General features: G+C 34.4%; 1 protein-coding gene and 1 pseudogene across 3 annotated transcripts; one reads left to right on the top strand and one right to left on the bottom strand.

Moving 5' to 3' along the window:
- Window positions 1-477: 477 nt before the first annotated feature.
- On the bottom strand, window positions 478-15276 carry LOC18612916 (ENTH/VHS/GAT family protein). Of its 3 annotated transcripts, XM_007049905.3 has the most exons (12): window positions 14742-15276; window positions 14217-14596; window positions 13973-14060; window positions 12315-12431; window positions 12079-12157; window positions 11892-11990; window positions 11686-11799; window positions 3975-4132; window positions 3556-3631; window positions 3345-3430; window positions 2405-2581; window positions 478-967 (listed from the first exon to the last, which is right to left on the bottom strand). In XM_007049905.3, the coding sequence occupies exons 4-12, from the start codon at window positions 12413-12415 to the stop codon at window positions 631-633; spliced, it is 1227 nt and encodes a 408-aa protein (XP_007049967.3). In that variant the 5' UTR covers window positions 12416-12431; window positions 13973-14060; window positions 14217-14596; window positions 14742-15276; the 3' UTR covers window positions 478-630. The 3 variants fall into 3 exon arrangements, with proteins under 3 accessions (XP_007049967.3, XP_007049968.3, XP_007049969.3); XM_007049906.3 differs by lacking the exon at window positions 14217-14596 and having other exon boundaries at window positions 13893-14060; XM_007049907.3 differs by lacking the exon at window positions 14217-14596.
- A 3166-nt stretch (window positions 15277-18442) lies between these two features.
- LOC148764651 (uncharacterized) lies at window positions 18443-20685 on the top strand (annotated as a pseudogene).
- The last annotated feature ends 856 nt before the right edge of the window (window positions 20686-21541 follow it).

Below are 21541 nucleotides of genomic sequence, written 5' to 3'. Positions count from 1 at the left end.
AATTAAATGCAATAAAAAAATAAAAATTTATCAGAATTTTTTTAAATAATTCAAGCACATTTCTAAGCATTATGCCTTGACCTTGTTTATCTATTCATTATAAAGACAACAACATTCTCTGAACACAATTCTGATATCATTCTCTTTATTAAGCATGGATCCACCAACCACCTTCATACTCACTGCGACCTTCAAATTAACTATGACCGATGATTCAGACAGTAAAATAGTTTTGAACACTTGTTTGCGAGCTTAAACCGTGAATCAGTAAAGAGTCTACCACCACAGGCATAGCCATCCCAAAAAGTAGTTTGTACTAAAGATTTTCGGAAAAAGAATCCTCTTTACAAGCCACTCTTTGAAACAAAAGGATATTAAAAAAAGAATTACCTAAACGCCACAAAAACTCAATGAAAATAACAATCACGTTCAACCACCCTCCGACACAACTTAAGACCGAACACCGAATAAGAAGGCTGTATGTAAGACCATTCTATATGATTAAATATCTTGAGGTTCAGTCATTTTTCAACCAACACCTGACAATACTAGCAATGAAAATCCATCTCCATTTATAAGTAATAAGCTGACATATCAACAAATAGAAGTTGTAAAAGCACCAACCTATAGTTAGTCACTAAAATCCATACTCCCGCTACGAGAACTGCTGGCATTACGACTGTGTAATGACATGCCTCTCATATGACCAGCCAGAGCAGAACCATCAACCTTTTTCTCCTGAAAGTATCTTTCTCTCTCCATGTGTTTTGCAGGAGGGGGAGGAATTGCAACACCTGAAGGATTTGCATTGTTCTCACATGATGGTTCCAAAGACAATGGCCGTATAAGGGGACGGTTTAGCCTTTCTTTTTCTCCCGGAATGGATGATCCAAGCAAACCTAAGTGCGGCCGCTCTCTAGAGCACTCTTCATCTTCAGGTCTTGCACAGGCTTTCCCTTTGCGTATCCTAAAGTTTTGCAGTTGAAATAAAAGAATTTGTCAATGTATACGTATCAACAAACAAGAAATGGAAGGAACAATTAGAGTACCAAAACTTCATCCCTCCATGCAGCAGCAATATTCCATCTGTTAGAACTAACATGTAATAGTTGAGCCCTTTCCTATAAGCTTAAGATTACCCCAATTGGTCACCCAAGTTTGAATCCCAGAAAACACATACCGTTTTAATATTTCTTCACCTAGTGTCATGTTGCCCATTATGTGCAATGCTTCTTTACTCCTTTAACATGAACCTTCTTCCTATACTTGGGTCCACATGCAAACTGATTAATCATTCATCTGATCGCACAACAGCGGACCCCACATGCAAACTGATTAATCATTCATCCGATTGCACAACAGCAGACATGTTAGACCTTAGATGCTGTATTGCTTGGACTCATAAATGATGGAGGTGCACCCGTATTGACACGTCCCTAGACATGACACAGGATATGTTTTACATGGCAAAAAATTATTGGAAACAATGGCAGCAGAGGGTAGCTCAATGTTAATTTCAATTAGCACTTTGTTTTGTCAAATCTTGCTTTCACTGGGGTGCTCAGAAGCTGAAAATCCAAAAAGGAAGAGAAGAATGTAATCCGAAAAAGAAGAGAGAGAGAGAGAGAGAGAGTAGAAGATAAGGAGGATGGATGAGTGACTTTAGGTAATGGTAGCTGGAAAGAATAGAAGAAAGGAGCAGCACTTGAAAAATGCATTTGCAGAGGAGAGAAAAGGTGAGAGAAAGGGGGAGAGGCGCTACACAGCCAGAGTAATAAGAAAAAATTTAATTAGGGTTTTTAAAGTAGAATGATGGTTTGGAGCTTTTGGACACCTGGGTCCTAATAGGGTTTTAGGGGTTGTTCAGGCTTTTAAACTCAAACTCAAATATCTATGTTAAAAACATGGGAGAAACCCATCTACATATTAATACTTGTCAAAAAAATATAGGGCCACTACAATTTTCTTTTCTTTTTTTAAAGATAAAATAAAGAGGAAAAACCATTTCTATCCTCTTATCATCTTCATTAAATTAAAATGACCATTGATCACTTAGAATCAAGCAAATCATATATATATATATATATATATATATATATAATTGAATAAATAAATCCAATTCTATTACGTTCATAACAAGTCCCCGTGCTCATATCCTACTTTTGGATCTAGCAGAATCACTGAGTCCTAGATTTAAGGTCATTGATGAGTCATACGATTTGACACATACCCATACTCGAGTCTGAGCAAAGTGGCTTATATATAACAGTTCAGTCCTTTCCTATTAGCTTAAGCTTCAGGAGAATCGGTTATCTAACCTAACATCATCATCTCAAGAAATCTGATAGAGAAAGAGTTGTATTTATTTTCTAGGAATGTTGGAATATTTAAGATATATACAAACCTTCTAAAAAGTTGTTCTGGCTCTTCTTCCTCCTCTTCTTCAGGGTCAAAATGATTTATAGTTGATGTCGGCCTACTTGAAACAGAAGTCCTGCCTGAGAGAAGAGCATCATGTCTGACAAGAACTTTCTGGAGTTGCTCATTCAACTCAATTGCTCGGGAAACCACCTTCTCATCCCTGAATAAATAAAAGGCAGCATCCAACTAAGTTGCAATACCAAAATACTGGTATATGCATTCTGCACTGAAAAATGTAAAGGATTTGCCATATGCATCCTAATATTTTGAAGATGAGAAACAAATGATCTCCAAATTGGGGTTTAATAACTCAGTTCAGACAGTTCACAGGCATAACTTGGAAACCTAATTCGAAGATATCTTTTCCCAAAACAAAGACAACTAGCATACAATCATAGATTGTTTCTTTTGAGTATAGGAAACAGTTTCACTTTATGCTAGTTGTCCTAACTTTTGGGAAAAGATGTATTGACGACAACTAGCGTATAATCATATAATTTTTACTTTTGCAAAAGATGTTTTTCCCAAAAGCAAGGATAACTAGCACATGATTATAGATCCTTTCATCACAATGAACAGCAAATCATCCTTGGTATTTTGTTTGCCATGAACTGCATGCCACCGAGTATATACCCTGGCTCTCCCTCTCCATTCATTCAAAAAACCATTATTCCATTTGCCCTGGTATTGCATGCCAGTAAATATTAGCATTATATAAATTGCCAGCACATGCACCCCTTGGTTCCCTTGCCATTCAAATAGGGTAACAGGAGTGAAAGAAAAGTCTCTCTCTCTCTCTCTCTCTCTCTCTCTCTCTCTCATCCCCAGCATGTCTTGTACTCAGGAAGCACACATACAAAATGACAGTAAGTGGTTTCTTAAAATTCAAAATATACTGTGCTCCAATTGCAAAGCAGCCTTACTGAGAACTCATCACAAGATGCATCACTCGTTGCTTCTGGAACGAACATTGTTCCACAAGGTCAAGTGTAAACTCATCCTTCACACCCTAAAAAGAGCATAAAATAGCAGTCAAAATGAAGGATCTCAGGTTAAAATTTCATATATATATATATATATATATATGAGGATAGCTCATTACATCAATCATGAGGCATGTAAGATCACCCATACCAGAGGATTTTGAGGGTCAACTGCATCAAGGACTTCTTTTAAAACCTCTAATGCATTGCTAGCCTTCTGAATAATACTGTCAAAAAAGAAAAAGACCAAGGAATTTTGTTCCAGAGGAGATGATAGTTACAATATAATCAAATATCTCACATACCTATATTTAGCAACGTATTTAGACATTAGTCAGCATAAAATTCAGACAGGAACATAATATAGATAAGCTTGATGTAAGTCCATGTTTTAACCATCTGTACAATATATGGCTAAAAAAGGGAAAAAGCAAAACCCTTTTAAACAATGGAATAACTAGTCTCAATGTATAGTTAGAAAAAGGAAAAGGAAAAACCCTTTTACAAAATGGAATAACTAGTCTAAGATAGGCCAAATGACACACACAAAATAAGGAAAGAAAAAGTTACCTGGACTCAGGAACAATCTGAGGCTCTGTTTGCTGTGCAATTGCCTCATGTCTAGCAGCGGCAAGTTCCCCATTAAGTGTATTATTCTTATTTGGTAGTGAAGTAGGTGGATTTGATGGTGTAGCATGAGGCCTTTGAGGAAATTGTACTCCAGCACTCTGACAGGATTAAAATAAAAACAGAAATATGCAGTTACCCTCAGATTCACCATCACTGTATCTGCTAATTACACATGTTATCCGGAATGAAACAACAGAAAATTACTTATGCATGAGATTTATCTTATAGTCAGGAAAACATATCAAAATATGGTGTTTGGATTATTGCCATTTGACGAAACACCTAACTTTATGAACCATATATCTGCCATTCGATGAAACACCTAACTTTATGAACCATATATTTGCTATTTAATGAAACACCTAACTTTATGAACCATATATTCACAGGAGGTGTACTTTTCAATAATGGGAAGTTGTAAAAACAAAACTACCGAAAGCTGACTGAAAACCAGGGGACAGGTTTTAGATACCAAGCTGTTCATCTTTTTCAAACCATGCTTTGATAAAGCGAAGTAGAAAAAAGTATCATATCTACTCATATCCTAATTATCATCTATGTTGCTACAATAAAAAAACTCGGAACTTCTATATCTCTTTGGACAATAAAAAAGCTCACGAATGACACCGATGCCTAGATAAAATTGAATGGACAGGAGACATACACTTCTATATCTCTTTTGACTCAAGCTGCATTTCACAACAAGCATCTCAGGTAGGTATGAATGTGCTCTAAATGACTGTGCATCAAGTATATGCCTTACAATCACATACTTGATTCTACAAACTCGCTCTGCTTAAATACATTCAAATGCTAAGAACAAATAATCAATGTCTTCTGATAATAGACATAAAGTAATGATGATTCCTAAAAGACAACTTGCATACTTCTTTTCAACTCTATACCTTTGCCTGCTCTTCTTATTTTCATTATCTTTAATAACTCCTAGGCATCAAGATTTAACAGTCATAGAACCAGTCAACCCAACCAGAATATGCTAAGAAAAAAGGACTCTTCTAGATATCTCACAAAAATTATTGACATAAGATGGATTCTACAAAATTTATAGAAAAGATTTTCATGTCTGTTAATATAGAACAGATTTAGATTTAAAGAGATAGATGTGCAGTTGAAGGTGTTTTATTTTTGCAGAACTTTGTGACTCAACTTGTTAAGATTTTGATGACTAAAGGATTATGGAAATTCAAGGAAGCAGGTAAATAACACAATTTAGAACTTGCTAGGAGAGAAAAAAAAGACAGTAAAAAATAGTGAATAAGCTGTAGACATTTTTGAGAGCATATAGAAACAGACGTATATATAAAGGTTCGGAGGAATAATCTGGTTTGTTTATGGTGTAGGTTGAGGAAGTGGCTTAGGTTCCCCAAAGATAACTTCATACTTCCTTTCAACTCTATACCTGCGCCTGCTCTTCTTATTTTCATTATCTTTAATAACTCCTAGGCATCAAGATTTAACAGTTGTAGAACCAGTCAACCCAACCACAACATGCTAAGAAAAAAGGACCCTTCTAGATATTTCACAAAAATTATTGACATAAGATGGATTCCACAAAATTTATAAAGAAGGTTTTCATGTCAATTAAGATAGAACAGATTTAGATTTAAAGAAATAGATGTGCAGTTGAAGGTGTTGTATTTTTCCATAACTTTGTGACTCAACTTGTTAAAATTTTTATGACTAAAGGGTTGCAGAAATTTCAAGGAAGCAAATAAATAACACAATTTAAAACTTGCTAGGAGAGAAACAAAGACGGTAAAAAATACTGCAGCTGTAGACATTTTTGAAACCATATAGAAACAGACATAGATATAGAGGTTTGAAGGAATGATCTGGTTTGTTTATGGTGTAGGTTAAGGAAGTGGCTTAGGAGTGGAATCCAGATATACAAAAAAGAACTGGAACAAAGAGAGGCAAAAGAAGCAAAACTAGAATGCTGAGGAAAAAATAAGCAAAACTTGGCCTAAAGGACTTTACAGACTAAGTATAATAAATGCCATCTCCCTCACTGTTCCATCACCATCCAGAAGAAATTACAAAAATCACAATAACAACAATCCTAACAACAGACCCAACTACTAAACTGCTACAGTCACATGAAGAGTGTACACTTAAGCTACAGACTTTTTGTTCAAAAACTGTAAAAAATAAACATATTAAATGCAGCAATCATATAATTCACACTAAATATACTGATATGATGCAGGTGCAAATGGAAATTTATTTTATTCAAGTATTTTCGTTAGTTTAGGATTTTAATTTATTTTATTTAGTTTGAGATTCTTTTTCTTATCTTTATTAGAATTTTAGTACTTTAAGTCTTCATTTAGGATTAGGATTACTATTTGATTAGGATTTATCTTAGCTATTATAAATATGTGATCTTAGATAGAATATTATTATCATCTTTTGTTATTTTGACTATTGTTTAAGAAGTTTCTTTAAAAAGCCCAATTACCTTTCTACTGTGCCAACACAATCAACCCAACTCTAGTCCTAATTGTTGAGTTCTAATTGCCCTAAACCTTTCAACTACATCAAGTGGTATCAGGGCAAACGATCCTACTATTTTTTTTAGCTAGGAAACTATGGTTGGCCGAGGCAGAGGACGAATTAGAGGTAACCAACCCCAACAAACTGAGTTGGCTGAGATGCGGAGAATGATTGATAACTTGACCCGGCTATACAAGCTTTGTAGCGTCGGGAACCAGTGGGAGCCCGAATGGAGAATCCGGAAGGCGACCACAACCCCCTTGAGATTCAAGATCTTGAGGATGATGATTTTGAGAACGAGAACCCCTTTCATGAAGATGGATCCGCAAATCAAGCGAAAAAAGTTGGATTGGAAGGTCGGTTATTACATGCTCTTGATTTAAATGGTGGAGGAATCAAGATTGAAGTAACTGATTTTCATGAAAAATTTCATGCGGAGAAATATTTCGATTGGGAAGCTAGTTTGAAAAATTACTTTGAATGAAAACCCATGGAAAAAACTCTAAAAGTGTTATTTGTAAAGTTGAAATTGAAGGGTACTGCACTTCAATGGTAGAAAAGAGTTGAAGAGCAACGTGCACGACAAGGAAAGCTTAAAATCAGCACTTGAGAGCACATGAAAAGTAAATTACGAAAGCAATTTTTACCTGCTGATTATACCATGAAATTATATGAAAAGTTTCATTGTTTGAAGCAAAATAACATGACCGTTGAGGAGTGTACATAAGAATTCAAAAACTTATCAATTCGGGTTGGGTTAGCTGAGAGTAACGAACAAATTACTTTTCGTTATCTTGCTGGTTTAAATCATTCTATTAGAGACGAGATGGGAGTAGTTCGTTTATACAACATTGAAAATGCTAGTCAATATGCTTTATCAGCAGAAAAACAGGTTTTACGCTATGGTGCGAGAAAGTCCATAGGTGGCACCCATTGGCAAAGTAATTCAGAAGTAAGACGAGGTTATCAAACATCCCAACAACATTATCGAGGGGCTGCCACAATCAATAAAACTAATAGGGGTGCAACCAGTGTTGAAAACAATGATAAAAGCAAAAGTATAATGCCTTATGGTGGGCAAAACAGTTCTGGTTCTTCTACAAATAAAGGAGGCAGCAATTCCCATATTCCATGTTCTACTTGTGGGGAAAAGGGGCACACTTCTTTTACTTGCCCACAACGAAGGGTGAACTTAGCAGAATTAGGGGAAGAGTTAGAGCCTGTTATTGATGTTTATCCTGCACAAGGTGAGTCATTAATGGTACAAAGACTGATGACAAAAGTGAATGAGGAAGCAGAAGATTGGAAGAGGCGAAGTATTTTTTGCACACGAGTTGTTTGTGAAGGTAAAGTGTGTAATCTTGTCATTGATGAAGCATGGAAAATATTATTTCCAAGAGGCAGTGAACAAATTAAAGCTTCCTACAAGCAAACATCCTCATCCTTATAAAATTGGGTGGCTAAAGAAGGGACACGAAGTACCAGTAACTACTCAATGTTTGGTGAAATTCACTGTGAGAGGTAACTAAGATGATGAGGCCCTATGTGATGTTGTGCCAATGGATGTTGGTCATATTCTTGTTGGTAGACCTTGGTTGTATGATCACGATATGGTTCATAAGACAAAGCCAAATACCTATTCTTTTTACAAGGATAACAAGAGGTATACTTTCTATCCTCCTAAAAAAGAGACTAAGAAATCAGCAACTTCAATCCCTACAAACAGCAAGATCAGCAAAATCACTGAGTATTTATCTGCTGAAAATTTTGATGCTGAAGGTAGTGAGATGGGTATTATGTATGCTTTGGTAACTAAGCATTTGAAGAGTGATCAGATGGGTAAATGTCCTCAATATCCAACCGAAATTCAGCAACTATTGAAGGAGTTTAGAGAATTGGTCAATGAGGATTTGCCAAAAAGTCTACCACCTTTACGGAGCATCCAACATGCAATTGATTTGGTACCAAGAGCAGCATTACCAAACCTACCAGTATATAGAATGCCACCTATGCAGCGAAAGTAAAAGTCCTTGTGCTTGCCCAGCTTTGTTAGCTCCTAAGAAAAATGGTTCATGGAGGATGTGTTGACAACCGTGCCATAAATAAAATTACAATCAAGTATCGTTTTCCTATTCTTCGATTGAATGAGATGCTTGATCAATTAGTTGGTTCGAGCGCGTTTTCAAAGATCAATTTGAAGAGCGGATATCATCAAATTAGAATGAGGAATGGAGATAAATAGAAAATAGCTTTCAAAACTCCAGATGGATTATTTGAATGGTTGGTGATGCCATTTGGCCTTTCTAATGCACCAAACACATTCATGAGAGTCATGGCAAAGGTACTCAAGCCCTTCTTGAATTCATTTGTGGTGGTTTACTTTGATGATATTTTGATCTATAGCCACACTAAGAAAGAGCACTTAAAACATTTACGACAAGTTTTAGAAGTACTTCAAAAGGAGCAGCTTTATATAAACTTGAAAAAGTGCAGTTTTATGCAACCAGAAGTAGTATTTCTTGGTTTCATTGTGTCAGCAGAAGGTTTGAAACCAGATCCAGAGAAGATTCGTGCAATTTCAGAGTGGCCAACACCTATGTCTATCAAAGAAGGAGTTTTCATGGTTTGGCATCTTTTTATAGGAGATTCATTCGAAATTTTAGTTCTATTATGAGTCCTATAACTGAATCTATGGTCACATTTTGCACAAAAAGCCTTTGAAAAAGTGAAAGCTTTGATTACTGAAGCCCCAGTTCTTGCAGTACCAGATTTTGAGAAGTTATTTGTTGTTGAGTGTGATGCTGCACATGTGGGAATTGGAGCATTTCTTAGTCAAGATGGAAGGCCTATAGAGTTTTTTAGTGAAAAATTGACAGACTCAAGACAACGTTATTCAACTTATGACTTAGAGTTTTATGCTTTGGTAAGGGCCATTCGTCATTGGCAGCACTACTTGGCTTATCGTGAGTTTGCTGTTTATTCTGACCATCAAGCTTTAAGGTACTTGCATTCGCAAAAAAAACTTAGTGATTGACATGCCAAGTAGAGTTCTTTTCTTGATGAATTTAATTTCTCTCTAAAATATATATCTGAACAATCTAATACTGTGGCTGATGCTTTGAGTAGGCGATGTGTACTGTTAACAGTTATGAGCACTCAAATCATAGGATTTGAAGAACTTAAAAATCAATATAGTTCTGATCCTTATTTCAGCAAGATAATAGCTGATTTGCAAGGTTCATTACAAGCTGAAAATTTACCTTATAGGTTGCATGAAGATTATTTATTCAAAGGTAACCAGTTGTGCATTCCAGAAGGATCTTTGAGGGAGCAAAGAACTTCATGGGAATGGTTTGGGAGGACATTTTGGCAGAGACAAGACTTTGGCAATGGTGGCTGATCGTTATTATTGACCAAAAATGCGCCGAGATGTGGAGAGGTTGGTGAAAAGATGTCCAGCTTGTTTATTTGGTAAAGGCAGTGCTCAAAACACTGGTTTATATGTTCCTTTACCTGAGCCAGATGCACCATAGATTCATTTGAGTATGGATTTTGTTTTGGGACTTTCGAAGACAGCAAAAAGGTTTGATTCTATCTTTGTGGTGGTGGATAAGTTTTCAAAAATGGCACATTTTATTCCGTGTTTTAAGACTTCTGATACAACTGATATTGCTGAATTATTCTTTCGTGAGGTTGTAAGACTACATGAAATTCCAACTTCCATTGTTTATGATAGATATGTGAAGTTTATGGGACATTTTTGGAAAACTTTGTGGAGAAAATTTGGGACAGAGTTGAAGTATTCTAGTACTTGCCATCCGCAAATAGATGGTCAAACAGAAGTTGTGAATCCAAGTTTGGGTAATATGTTAAGATGTCTTATTCAAAACAACCCAAAGACTTGGGATTTAGTCATTCCCCAAGCTGAATTTGCCTACAACAATTCTGTCAATCGAAGCATAAAAAAGACACCATTTGAGGCTGCATATGGGTTAAAACCTCAACATGTGCTTGATTTAGTACCCCTACCACAAGAAGCTAGAGTGAGTAATGAAGGAGAGTTATTTGCTGATCATATTCGAAAAATTCATGAAGAGGTAAAGGCTGCTTTAAAAGCCAGCAATGCAGAATATTCTTTTACTGCAAATCAAAATCGTCGTAAGTAGGAATTTGAGGAAGGTGATCAAGTACTTGTGCACTTGAGGCAAGAAAGATTTCCTAAGGGTACTTATCACAAGCTCAAGTCTAGAAAGTTTGGACCTTGTAAGGTGCTAAAGAAAATCAGTTCAAATGCCTATTTAATTAAGCTACCGTCTGAGTTACAAATCAGTCCTATTTTCAATGTTTTGGACTTGTATCCATTTGAGGGATGTGATGGGACTGCATCTACCATAGACGCTCAAATTCAGCACCTTCCAATTGCTAAGGTTGAAGTTATTGAAGATGTGCTAGATGTAAAAGAGGTTCGATCCAGACGAGGGAACCTGTATAGACGATATTTAGTGAAATGGCTTGGTAAACCTGCTAATGAAAGCACCTGGATTGCAGAAGAAGAATTGAAACGAGTGGATCCCGACATCTATGAGGAGTATGTCAAGGCCTATTTGTCGGAGTCAAGTCTTTTCTGACCCGAGGGGTCTGATGCAGGCGCATATGAAAATTTATATTATTTAAGTATTTTCGTTAGAATTTTATTTTATTTTATTTAGTTTGAGATTCTTTTTCCTATCTTTATTAGAATTTTAGTACTGTAAGACTTCATTTAGGATTAAGATTACTATTTGATTAAAATTTATCTTAGCTATTATAAATAGGTGATCTTAGATAGAAGATTATTATTATCATTTGTTATTTTGACTATTATTCAAGAGGTTTCTTTAAAAAGCCCAATTACCTTTCTATTGTTCCAACACAATCAATCCTATTCTAGCCCTAATTGTTGAGTTCTAATTGCCCTAAACCTTTCGGCTACATCATGATAGCTTTGACTAACATCATTATCATGCTTAATGAAAAAAAACAGGCTTTTAAATTCTGTGCAACTCATAACCTTGTTCCCAGAGAGGATACTTTTTGTCTAACCCATCAACAAATGTACAATGTAAGGGGGTCACACATGTTTCATGTCTGTACCTACCACCAAATCATAGTATGCTGAATAGTATTGAGGAAACTTTCCAGAAGAACCACCAAGGGATGTCTGTGTAGCATCTAAAAGCAGAAATATTCTCTCTCGTATAGGCAAATCCGACTGCAACAAAGAAAAGAATAATAAGAAAACCACAAGAGTTGTATAAAATCAGTGAAAGGCCAACAATTGTGGAATAGGAAACAAGTGTACACCTTTTTCTTCACTATCTTCACAAGAATAGGGAGAATGCCTGAATCAATCACTTGTTTATGAACATTTTCACCAATATTGTTCATCAACATCTCCAATAACTGCAAAATTAGCCATTAGAGAATGAGTTTACAATCTATAAAACAACATAAGCCAGATTGTTATTAAACAAAAATAGCCTATACTCACCAATACAGAATATAATTGAGTATTTGGGTTCTTGCTTCCCAATCGTTTCTTAATTGCTTTAACAACATCTTTAGCTTGCCTGTATAAAGAAAGCATAAAAAAATGCCGAGGAAAATAAAGATGGTTATGGAATATTGGCAACCCAGAACAATGAATTGAAGCTCCAATTTTAACAGAACTCTTAAAGTTCATTTCATTTGAAAATAGAAACTAAGAAATAATAGAAAAAACTATACCTTTGATCTCGAGCAACTAACTCACAAATTTCGATGTTCTTTGTCCAGTCCATCTCAGTCAGTTTCTCACTCGTAGCAGAATTGACAAGCTCAGCTGCCATAGTTTTCTGCTTACCTCTGAATGTAGTAGGATAAATAGAAATTAAGAACACAGAAAACAACTCATAATACAACATGAATAGGTCAGGTAGTTAAACACACGTAAGCAGATCACTACACATGTAAGTTCAAAAATTAAGAAGACTAATAAACTTTCAAACTAAACATTTATAGTCATGTAAATTGAAACTTAGATGAGAATAACCACTTCAAAATGGGAACCCGCCTTTCATGCATTCAGCATGCAAGAGATTCAACCTATAACATATAATTCACACTTTTGGGCTTTCAGCATTTCACATCTACAGGGTGCTTATTGCAATTAGGTTGGCATGTACAATTTTCTTGTTGGGAAAAACAAAAGACCAGTCTCTGGGGCCTATAAGCTCGAATTGGTAACAAAAACCTCAAATCATGAAGGTAAAACAAACAGTTAACATTTATAACTATCAAATATGTTCCTCTATTACTATCAATTTTAGTAGTAAACGTAAAGTAGTATCCATTGTTCTAAGGTGATGCAAATAGCCAAGGTTTGCTCATATATATATAATATGATTATCATGCAGTGCCTCAGCAAAGCACACTAGCACAGGCGCCAACATTAAGTCATCTCATTAGTTCTGTATTCTTTTGCTTTCCTTTTACCTTTTCCTTACTCTAGCTGGTTGGTTGAAAACTGTTGCGACAATTTACCAGTAGCATTTCACAGTGACAATATAAATGCACACCTCCCATCAACCCACAAGAGCCAGCCCACCCACCCCCCCCCCCCCCCCCCCCCCCCCCAAAAAAAAAAAAAAAACAATATATAGAAACAAAAGAAATTTGCCAGGTGGCAAGAAATTAAGTAATGTTATGTAGCATGTTAGAACCAACATTAAACAGAAATAACAACATATTTATTTGTTTGTATATCTGTTATTTCCTTTGGCAATAACATCTGCATTCCCATCTTTTGTAAACCAATTTAAACTAACTCAGATAGTACCAAGTAACACCCATGCAGCCAGTGCTCACCATGTTATGCATACACATATCAGATTTTATAGTATTTCAATTTAAATAACTTCAACCATAACCATACTGCGTGACCATTGTGTTAACTACTCAGGAAGTGAACCCTCACTCTTAATTTCCCTACATGTCCAAGAAGAAAGAATAATCAAACACTCAAACACACACACACACACACAGACAACACAGGTGTCCAAGGTGTCACCAGTGAGATGAGATATGGTACTTAGAATAATCCACAACCATTCCCTACACATTTAGAACCATACATGATACAAGAATATGCACAGTGAGAGCCATTTTTTTTCTTAAGCAAATCGACAACCCAGCTCATACTTTAGCAGAACATAACACTTGTAGAAACGTTCAAGCACAAAGCTAAAACTCAAAGAAAGACATTAGAATAAGTAAATCAGCTAATTAATTACATGATACAAGCACCATTGCAATAAAAAGAAGGACCTTGGAATAAGTAAAGCAACAATAGAGGGTCATTTAATCAGTAAATCAGCTCTTCAACTCCTTGGAGAAACCAGACATACATTTGATAGAAGAGAGGCGAAACTAGATTGAGCAGTGCTTTTTCTTATTAGCAGCAACTTTAAATTACAGACAGCTTCATTTGTTACTCTGCAACCAACAAAATCTCACAGTTAAAAAAAGTGGACAACAGATGACATGAATACCAAGAGGAACAGGAAGAGATGCCAATAAAAAAAAGAGCAAAAGAATAGAGACATTATAAGCCAATGGAAAGCATTATATGAAAGAGAAATAATATATTACCTGGAAAAAGAAGGGTTAATTGAGAAAACCAGCTCAGTTCTAAAGTATAGTTTGTCCTCGTACTCTCAAAATTATCCAAACAAAAATGTCCGTATGCAGGGCAGGGAGGTCAGTACACCAAGAAGGTTTGCAAGACCAGTTTGGGTTTTCCAAGATGTGCGGTGATTAAGTCAGTTTGGTTGGGAACAAAAGAAAAGTATGCTTCTTCTCATACAGAAAGGTGATAAGTTAAGAGAAAGCATAAGCATTTACTTGACAATCTGGGTGAGAATACTAAAAGGAAAAAACTTTGGATCTTAGTCTTGTGTTATTCTTGACCGCTTGAGTTGAGTTGAGTGGAGTCATTTGGATAAAATGATCACAAACACAGTGACAGGAAACTAAGCAACATAAAGCTTACAATCAGCTTCAGATCTCAATTACTTTCCATCTTGTCTTTCTAAACAAGTATAACAAACTACAAAAACAATAAATTCCAAAAAGCAAAACAGAGATCTCATCTCAGGAGCCCAAACGACGACGTACCTGTACAGACAGAGACGAAGACGGAGACGAGGAAGAGGAAGCTGAGAAACGAGCGATGAACCCTAAAAAGCTTCCACATTTGAGTTTGGATACAGAGACTGAAAGACGAAGCAAAGCATCAATTTACCAAAAACAGAGATTTCTCTTTCTTTCTTTCTTTCTTTCTTTTTTTTTTTTTTTTTTTTTTACTTTTCTGACTTATTAGTACTAAGAATCAGCTCAAATAAATTAAGGAATTTGACACAGAGGATTTTGTTAATTATTAAATTAAATAAATATTATGAGGTTCCCTATTTAAAGCTTCAGCTCGCTGATTGATTGAAGCTCGCAGCACGCAGCAAGCACCGCCATGCCCATGAGGAGCTGTCTAAAGCTTCCTTAAAAAGTGTCCGTCAATGGGTAACTTCGATGTCATTTGAAACGTGAGCTGTCTTCATTATTTCTTTACATTCTTGTTTGACGCGTGTCAACGATGCTCTCAACTCTTTTTAAGGAGTCGAACGCTTGAGCTTCAAACCAGCCGCACCCCCCCCAATCCACTATCAGATACTCACATTCGTTCTGGTCCAAATGGAATAATCTTCATCTTAATCTTAATCTTAACTGTAATAATTTTAACCTACAACGTGGTTTTGTCTTTTTATGAATTATGGAAGGTATTTTCAGTATTATGACAGTGGTTGTCGATTAGCTGGTAATTTTGGCATGTTTTGGAGGCTTTTTAGGCTTTTCAAAATCAATACAGGGCCTTTTAAGGTTTTTGTTCCTACCATTTTGGAAATTTGGTTCAAGTCGAGGGTGTTCTCAATTTTTCATCTTTAAAAAAGGGGTTTTTTCGAGTTTCACTATAATAATTCTAACCTACAAATTGTTCTCAAAATGTGACATTTGTGTTTATCTTTTCATAAATTGTGAAAGGGGTTTTCGATAATATGAATGTGGTTGTCTTTGGCATCTTTTAAGGGCTTTTTTAACTTTCTAAAATTAATATAAAGGCTTTTTTAGGGTTTCTGTTATTGCCATTTTAGAAATTTTGTTCAAGTTGGGGGTATTCGCCATTTTTCATCTCTGAAAAAAAGGCTTTTTCGAGTTTCACCTCACAAAGGCTAGGGATTCTCAGGCTTTACACTCTTTTTCACTCTATCGATGCTTTCACTTCATCTTCTTTTGGTCTCACTCTTCTTCCCTTGGCCGCCTAGGGTTCTCATGGTTTTTTCATTTTAATGCTTGCAATTTATTTGATTTTCGTTCTTCTTTTTGGTGATTTAAGGGTAATTTTTAATCAAATTTAGCTTGCTTACTTCCTCATGTTTCATCTATTCATGTGTTTTCTTATTCATACTGGCAGCTACAATTTACTTTACTTTTTGCCTCTAGTGTCTACGGTTTGTTTGGTTTGGTTTCTTGTGATGTGATGTAGATCTTTGTGCATAGATGTGATTGTGTAGATCATGAATTTCAATTTTTTTTCTTGAAGCAAACCATACATATACATCGGAATTAACACATCATGCATATCACAAATTGTATAATCACATCAATAAATCAAGAATCCTAAAGGATTGGTAATCATACCTTTTCTTATAAAGTTGTCAATCCTTGACTCTAGTGAATTATAGTAAATTCACTCTTCACACCAAGGACTCAATCTCCTCACCAAATTGATTTACCACTTATTTTTCAAGAATACTTTCAACAAGAACTTTAAGTGGATAAGGTGTGGAATGCAAATTACAAGATGGTAGCTATTCTTTTCTCTTTTTTTCTTAGAATTTTGGGCTTGTTTTCTATGTGTGAATACTTAAGAAATTTGTCCAAAAGAGAAGAGTAAAAAAGAGAGATGATAACTCTGTTTTATAGAATTATTTGGTCACAATTTTAGGTGTATTTTTTCTAAGTTCTTGAGAGTTAGTTTAAATATTAGTTATTTTTAGTCATTTATTTTATTTAAGTTAATTATGTTGGAATGAGCCCTACAGCCAATTGAGATTGGTCAAGACTTAGTTCTAGACATGCAATTATATCATTTATATTGATGATTAGAGATTTTCATTCATCAATAAGACATCAATTATAAAGGTTATAATTCGATTGGATGAAGTCCATGAGATTAATATGCCTTGCAAGGGAATTGTAATGGGTTGTAATTATAAGATCTTTATGTATCAAAGCATAATCTTTAAATGTTCCTGGTCGATGTATCGTTGAGACTGGACATCAATAATGCTTTAGAGATTGGTACATTCTATGTTATTTACTTGGGAAGTAAGTAACCAATCTCATAGATTAAAGTATAAAGATACTTTGAACTACAATGTATGTGCTTGTTCCATTAATAAGTTCACTGAACATGACCCAACATGAGAAATGCATTTAGTATCTCACTCTAATGTCTATGTAAATATTTTTCATGTGTCAGTCATGTAAATACTCTTTAGACTTGAAACACTAGGTTGTCTTATATGTGGAGTGCTATATATTTGTTCATATCTTTACAAGTTCTACCGAGGATGCTTAAATAGGATATGATTGGTTGTAGCATGAAGCATGTGAAGACAAATGAGTGGTCAAGAAAATAACCATCACCCTAAGTGATTTAGTAGTTCTTGGTTGATATTAGCTTGTTGAAGTTATTGGCCAAGGCGACTTGAAGATTATAAAAAAAAGTTTCATAAGTCTCTATAAAGCTAATAATCTAACTTCAAGAATGAATATGAAAATCAATAAGAGTAAGCACCGCACCATGCTTTTATCATTTCTTGGATATATGATAAGGTAATGAATTACACTGATAGATTGTACACTTTGAAAGGTTGTCAAAGAAAGCACTGCACCATACTCTTATCATTTCCAGGATGTATGATGAGGGAATGAATTACATTAATAAACTGTACACTTTGAAAGGTTGTCAACAAGGGCGGAGGGTAAGCCAACCACGGCCCCCCCAAAATTTTTAAAAATATTTATTTTTTATATATATTTTATCAATGCCCCCCCCCCCCAAATTTTTTGAAAATATTTATTTATTATATATTATTAATGGCCCACTCAAAATAAATTTTTTATTTAATAATTAATATAAATAAAAAAGTCAAACAACTTCACAAACCTATTTAACTTTACTCTAATTTAAATTTCTCTATACCTCTTTCTCTTTTTCTTTTTCTCTTCTCTTTTGTGTCTTTTTATTTTTATTTTTCTTTTCTTGTAACTCACCATTAAAACACACCTTATTCTTCAAAAGAGATTTATGAGTTTGTGAGTTTGGACAAGGAAAGATAGAGATCACCCACCACCATTGTGTAAAAGTAAGAGGAGGTAAAGTTTTCTTTTACCTTTTTCTTTCTATTTATATTATTTAACTATTATATGAAATCCAGTATTTCGTATTTAATTATTATATTTTATTCATTATAGTTTTATGTTTTATTTTTTAAGTTTAAATATAAATAAATAAGAATATTAAATGTTGACTATATTGTTTTTTTTTTAGGTTTGATTAAAATATGAGTAAGTTGAAAACAATTGACAAATTTTTTAAAAGAAAAGAGGTAGATCGCTCGAATGATTCTCCTACACTTGAGCCACCAAACCTTAATACTTCAACTCATGAATAAGAGCAGTGCGAATCAAAACGTCTAAGGCTCAATCTTGAAGAAATTGATGCTTTTCATATAGAACCTGACCTTGGATTACGACCAATGATATGGGAATTTCCTATCAATCAAAGGGATGAAATTCGTCGTGCTTATCTCAAACGTGGGCCATGTCAACCCATTCTTAAAACGTATCTTTTATCAGATGATGATCATCCTCGTCGTTTTCCAGCTTCTTGGTTTGAATTATATCTTTCTTGGTTAGAGTATTCTTGTGACGAAGATGCTATATTTTGTTTGCCATGCTACCTTTTTAGTAAGAACACCTCGAATCGTCCAAGTTCAAATGCATTTATTGAAAAGGGTTTCAGAAGTTAGAAGAAAGCAAATAGTGGAGAAAATTGTCCACTTTTGAATCATGTTGGGAAAAATCCAAATTCCCCACATAATGTTGCTATAAAATCTTGTGAGGATTTATTGAAAAAATCCTAACATATAGATAGGCTTATCAAAAGACAAGCATCAAAAGAGATCTTGAATAATCGGTTTAGGCTCAAAGCTTCTATAAATTGTGTTAGATGGTCAACTTTTCAAGCTTGTGCATTTAGAGGTCATGATGAAAGTCCATCCTCAAAAAATAGTGGAAATTTCATTGAAATGCTCAAATTCTTAGGATCTTACAATGACAAAGTTCAGAAGCTTGTCTTGGAAAATGCTCCACGTGTTGCTAAGTACACATCCAATGATGTTCAAAAGGAGATTTTGCATATTTTGGCTAATATGGTGAAAAATTCAATTAGAGAGGAAGTAGGAAATGCTAAGTTTTGTATTATTATTGATGAAGCTCGAGATGAGTCTAAAAAAGAGCAAATGGCTATTATTTTGAGATTTGTTGATGGTGATGGTTTTGTTCAAGAACATTTCTTTGATCTTGTACATGTTAGTGATACCAATGCAATGACTTTGAAGAAAGAGTTAGTGTATGTTCTTTCTCGTTATAACCTTCAAGTTGAAAGTATTCGAGGTCAAGGATATGATGGTGCTAGTAACATGCGTGGTGAATGGAATGGTTTACAAGCTTTGGTACTTAACGATTGTCCATACGCATATTATGTGCATTGTTATGCTCATAAATTACAATTAGCATTGGTTGCAACATCTAGAGAAGTAGTTCATATTCATGAATTTTTTACACAGTTGACTTCTATTGTAAATATTGTTAGTGCTTCTTCCAAAAGACACGACCAATTACAAGCTGCTCAAGCAATTGACATTGTAAACATGATTGCTAGTGATGAACTTGAAACAGGTAGATGAGCAAATCAAGTGGGAACTTTACAAAGAGTTGGAGATACTCGATGGAGCTCACACTTTCATTCTATTTGTAGCTTGATGAGAATGTTTGATGCAACTTGCACTGTTGTGGAAAGCATTATTGACGAAGGGGCCAGTTATTCACAAAGAGGTGATGCTTCTGCTGCTAGTAAAATATTAGCATCATTTGAATTCATTTTCATATTACACTTGATGAATGAGATCATGGGAATCACTAATGTTCTTTGCCAAGGATTACAATTACGCTCTCAAGATATTTTAAATGCAATTCATCTTGTTTTTACTACAAAATCACTCCTTTAGAAGTTGAGAGATGATGAGTGGTCTAATTTACTTGAGAATGTGAAAAAATTTTGTCAAAAACATGAGATAAAAATTCCTGACATGGGTGCATGATATATCTTGGGCAGAGGTCAATCTCATCAACCAGATGTAACTGTGGAGCATCATTATCGAATTGATATATTTTTAGTGACGATAGATACTCAGTTACAAGAATTGAATTCAAAATTCAATGAGCAAGTTGTGAAACTTTTAACTTTAAGCACTGCTTTGGATCCTAGTAACAATTACAAATCATTCAATATTGATAATATTTGCAAGTTAGCAGAGAGTTTTTATTCTCAGAATTTCACAGAACTAGAAAGGCTTATTTTGAGGTTACAATGAGGCATTACGAGCTCGATATAGCTCATCATCAAAGTTTTGAATATATTAAGACACTTTCTAAATTGTGCCAGAGATTAGCAGAAACAGAAAAGTCAAAGAATTACCACTTGATTGATAGATTAATTCGCCTTATTTTGACTCTTCCAGTTTCTACAACAACTACAGAGAGAGCCTTTTCAGCAATAAAGATTGTGAAAAAAAGACTCTGAAACAAAATAGATGATGAGTTTCTTGCAGATAATTTAGTTGTTTATATTGAGAAAGATATTGCTAGTCTTTTCAGTACAGAGTCAATAATTGATGAATTTGAATCTAGGAAACATCGTCGAGCACAACTTTCTTAGATAACTATTATAAGTTTTTTTTGTTTTTTTATTTACATGTTATATAAAATTATTGTTTATTATGAATCTTTTGATCATTTGTTAAATTCAACATATTAATTTTAAAATTTTTTAACTTTTATTTTTTTTCGTCTTTGGCCCCCCCAACAAAAATTGGCTAGCTCCGCCCCTGGTTGTCAAAGAAACCTTTGAGTCTCTTAAAAATTTGGTGACCATGATGCATTGCTAGATGTCAATCTTGATCTACAGAATTGAATTAATTAATTTAATAAAAATTATAATTCAATTCCATCACCCATAAGTTAGAATCTAATGGGTCATACACAAATAAGTTGTAGTATGAATTAAATTGGGAAATTGATGATTTAAGTTGGACTTAAACCATACACTAGGTTTTTAACTTTTAAAGATGTAATTAGAATAGTTTAATTAAGTATTAGGCCAATATTATAATCAGTTATAATATTAAAGCCTTAATTGCAAAGAAATAAAGTAAATTTAATTTAATTTTAATTTTAATTTACAATGACTTAATTAAAAAGGTTTAATTAAGTGTTAAGCCAATATTATAAAAGATTATATTATTGAGGCCTTATTTGCAATTTAAGAAGTTAATTAACTTAAATATAAATATCACTTTTTATTTACTCCTCATTGTTGGTATATGCCCTAGAGTCAATTGGATTGATCAAAGAATATATATTGTCATTTAATGCATACTTAATCATAAAACTATATGTGATAGAGGTTTTTCTTCATGTTAGTGCAACAATAAAGAGTTATTAAGTACTAATTGGAGAAGCCCATGGAACATAAACGCCTTGCAAAAGAATTATAAAGTTGTTACAATTATGAA

The sequence above is a fragment of the Theobroma cacao genome, chromosome 1, assembly GCF_053813885.1.
Source record: "Theobroma cacao isolate CCN51 chromosome 1, ASM5381388v1, whole genome shotgun sequence".
NCBI classification, from domain to species: domain Eukaryota; kingdom Viridiplantae; phylum Streptophyta; class Magnoliopsida; order Malvales; family Malvaceae; genus Theobroma; species Theobroma cacao.
This window is presented reverse-complemented; position numbering and strand designations above follow the sequence as displayed.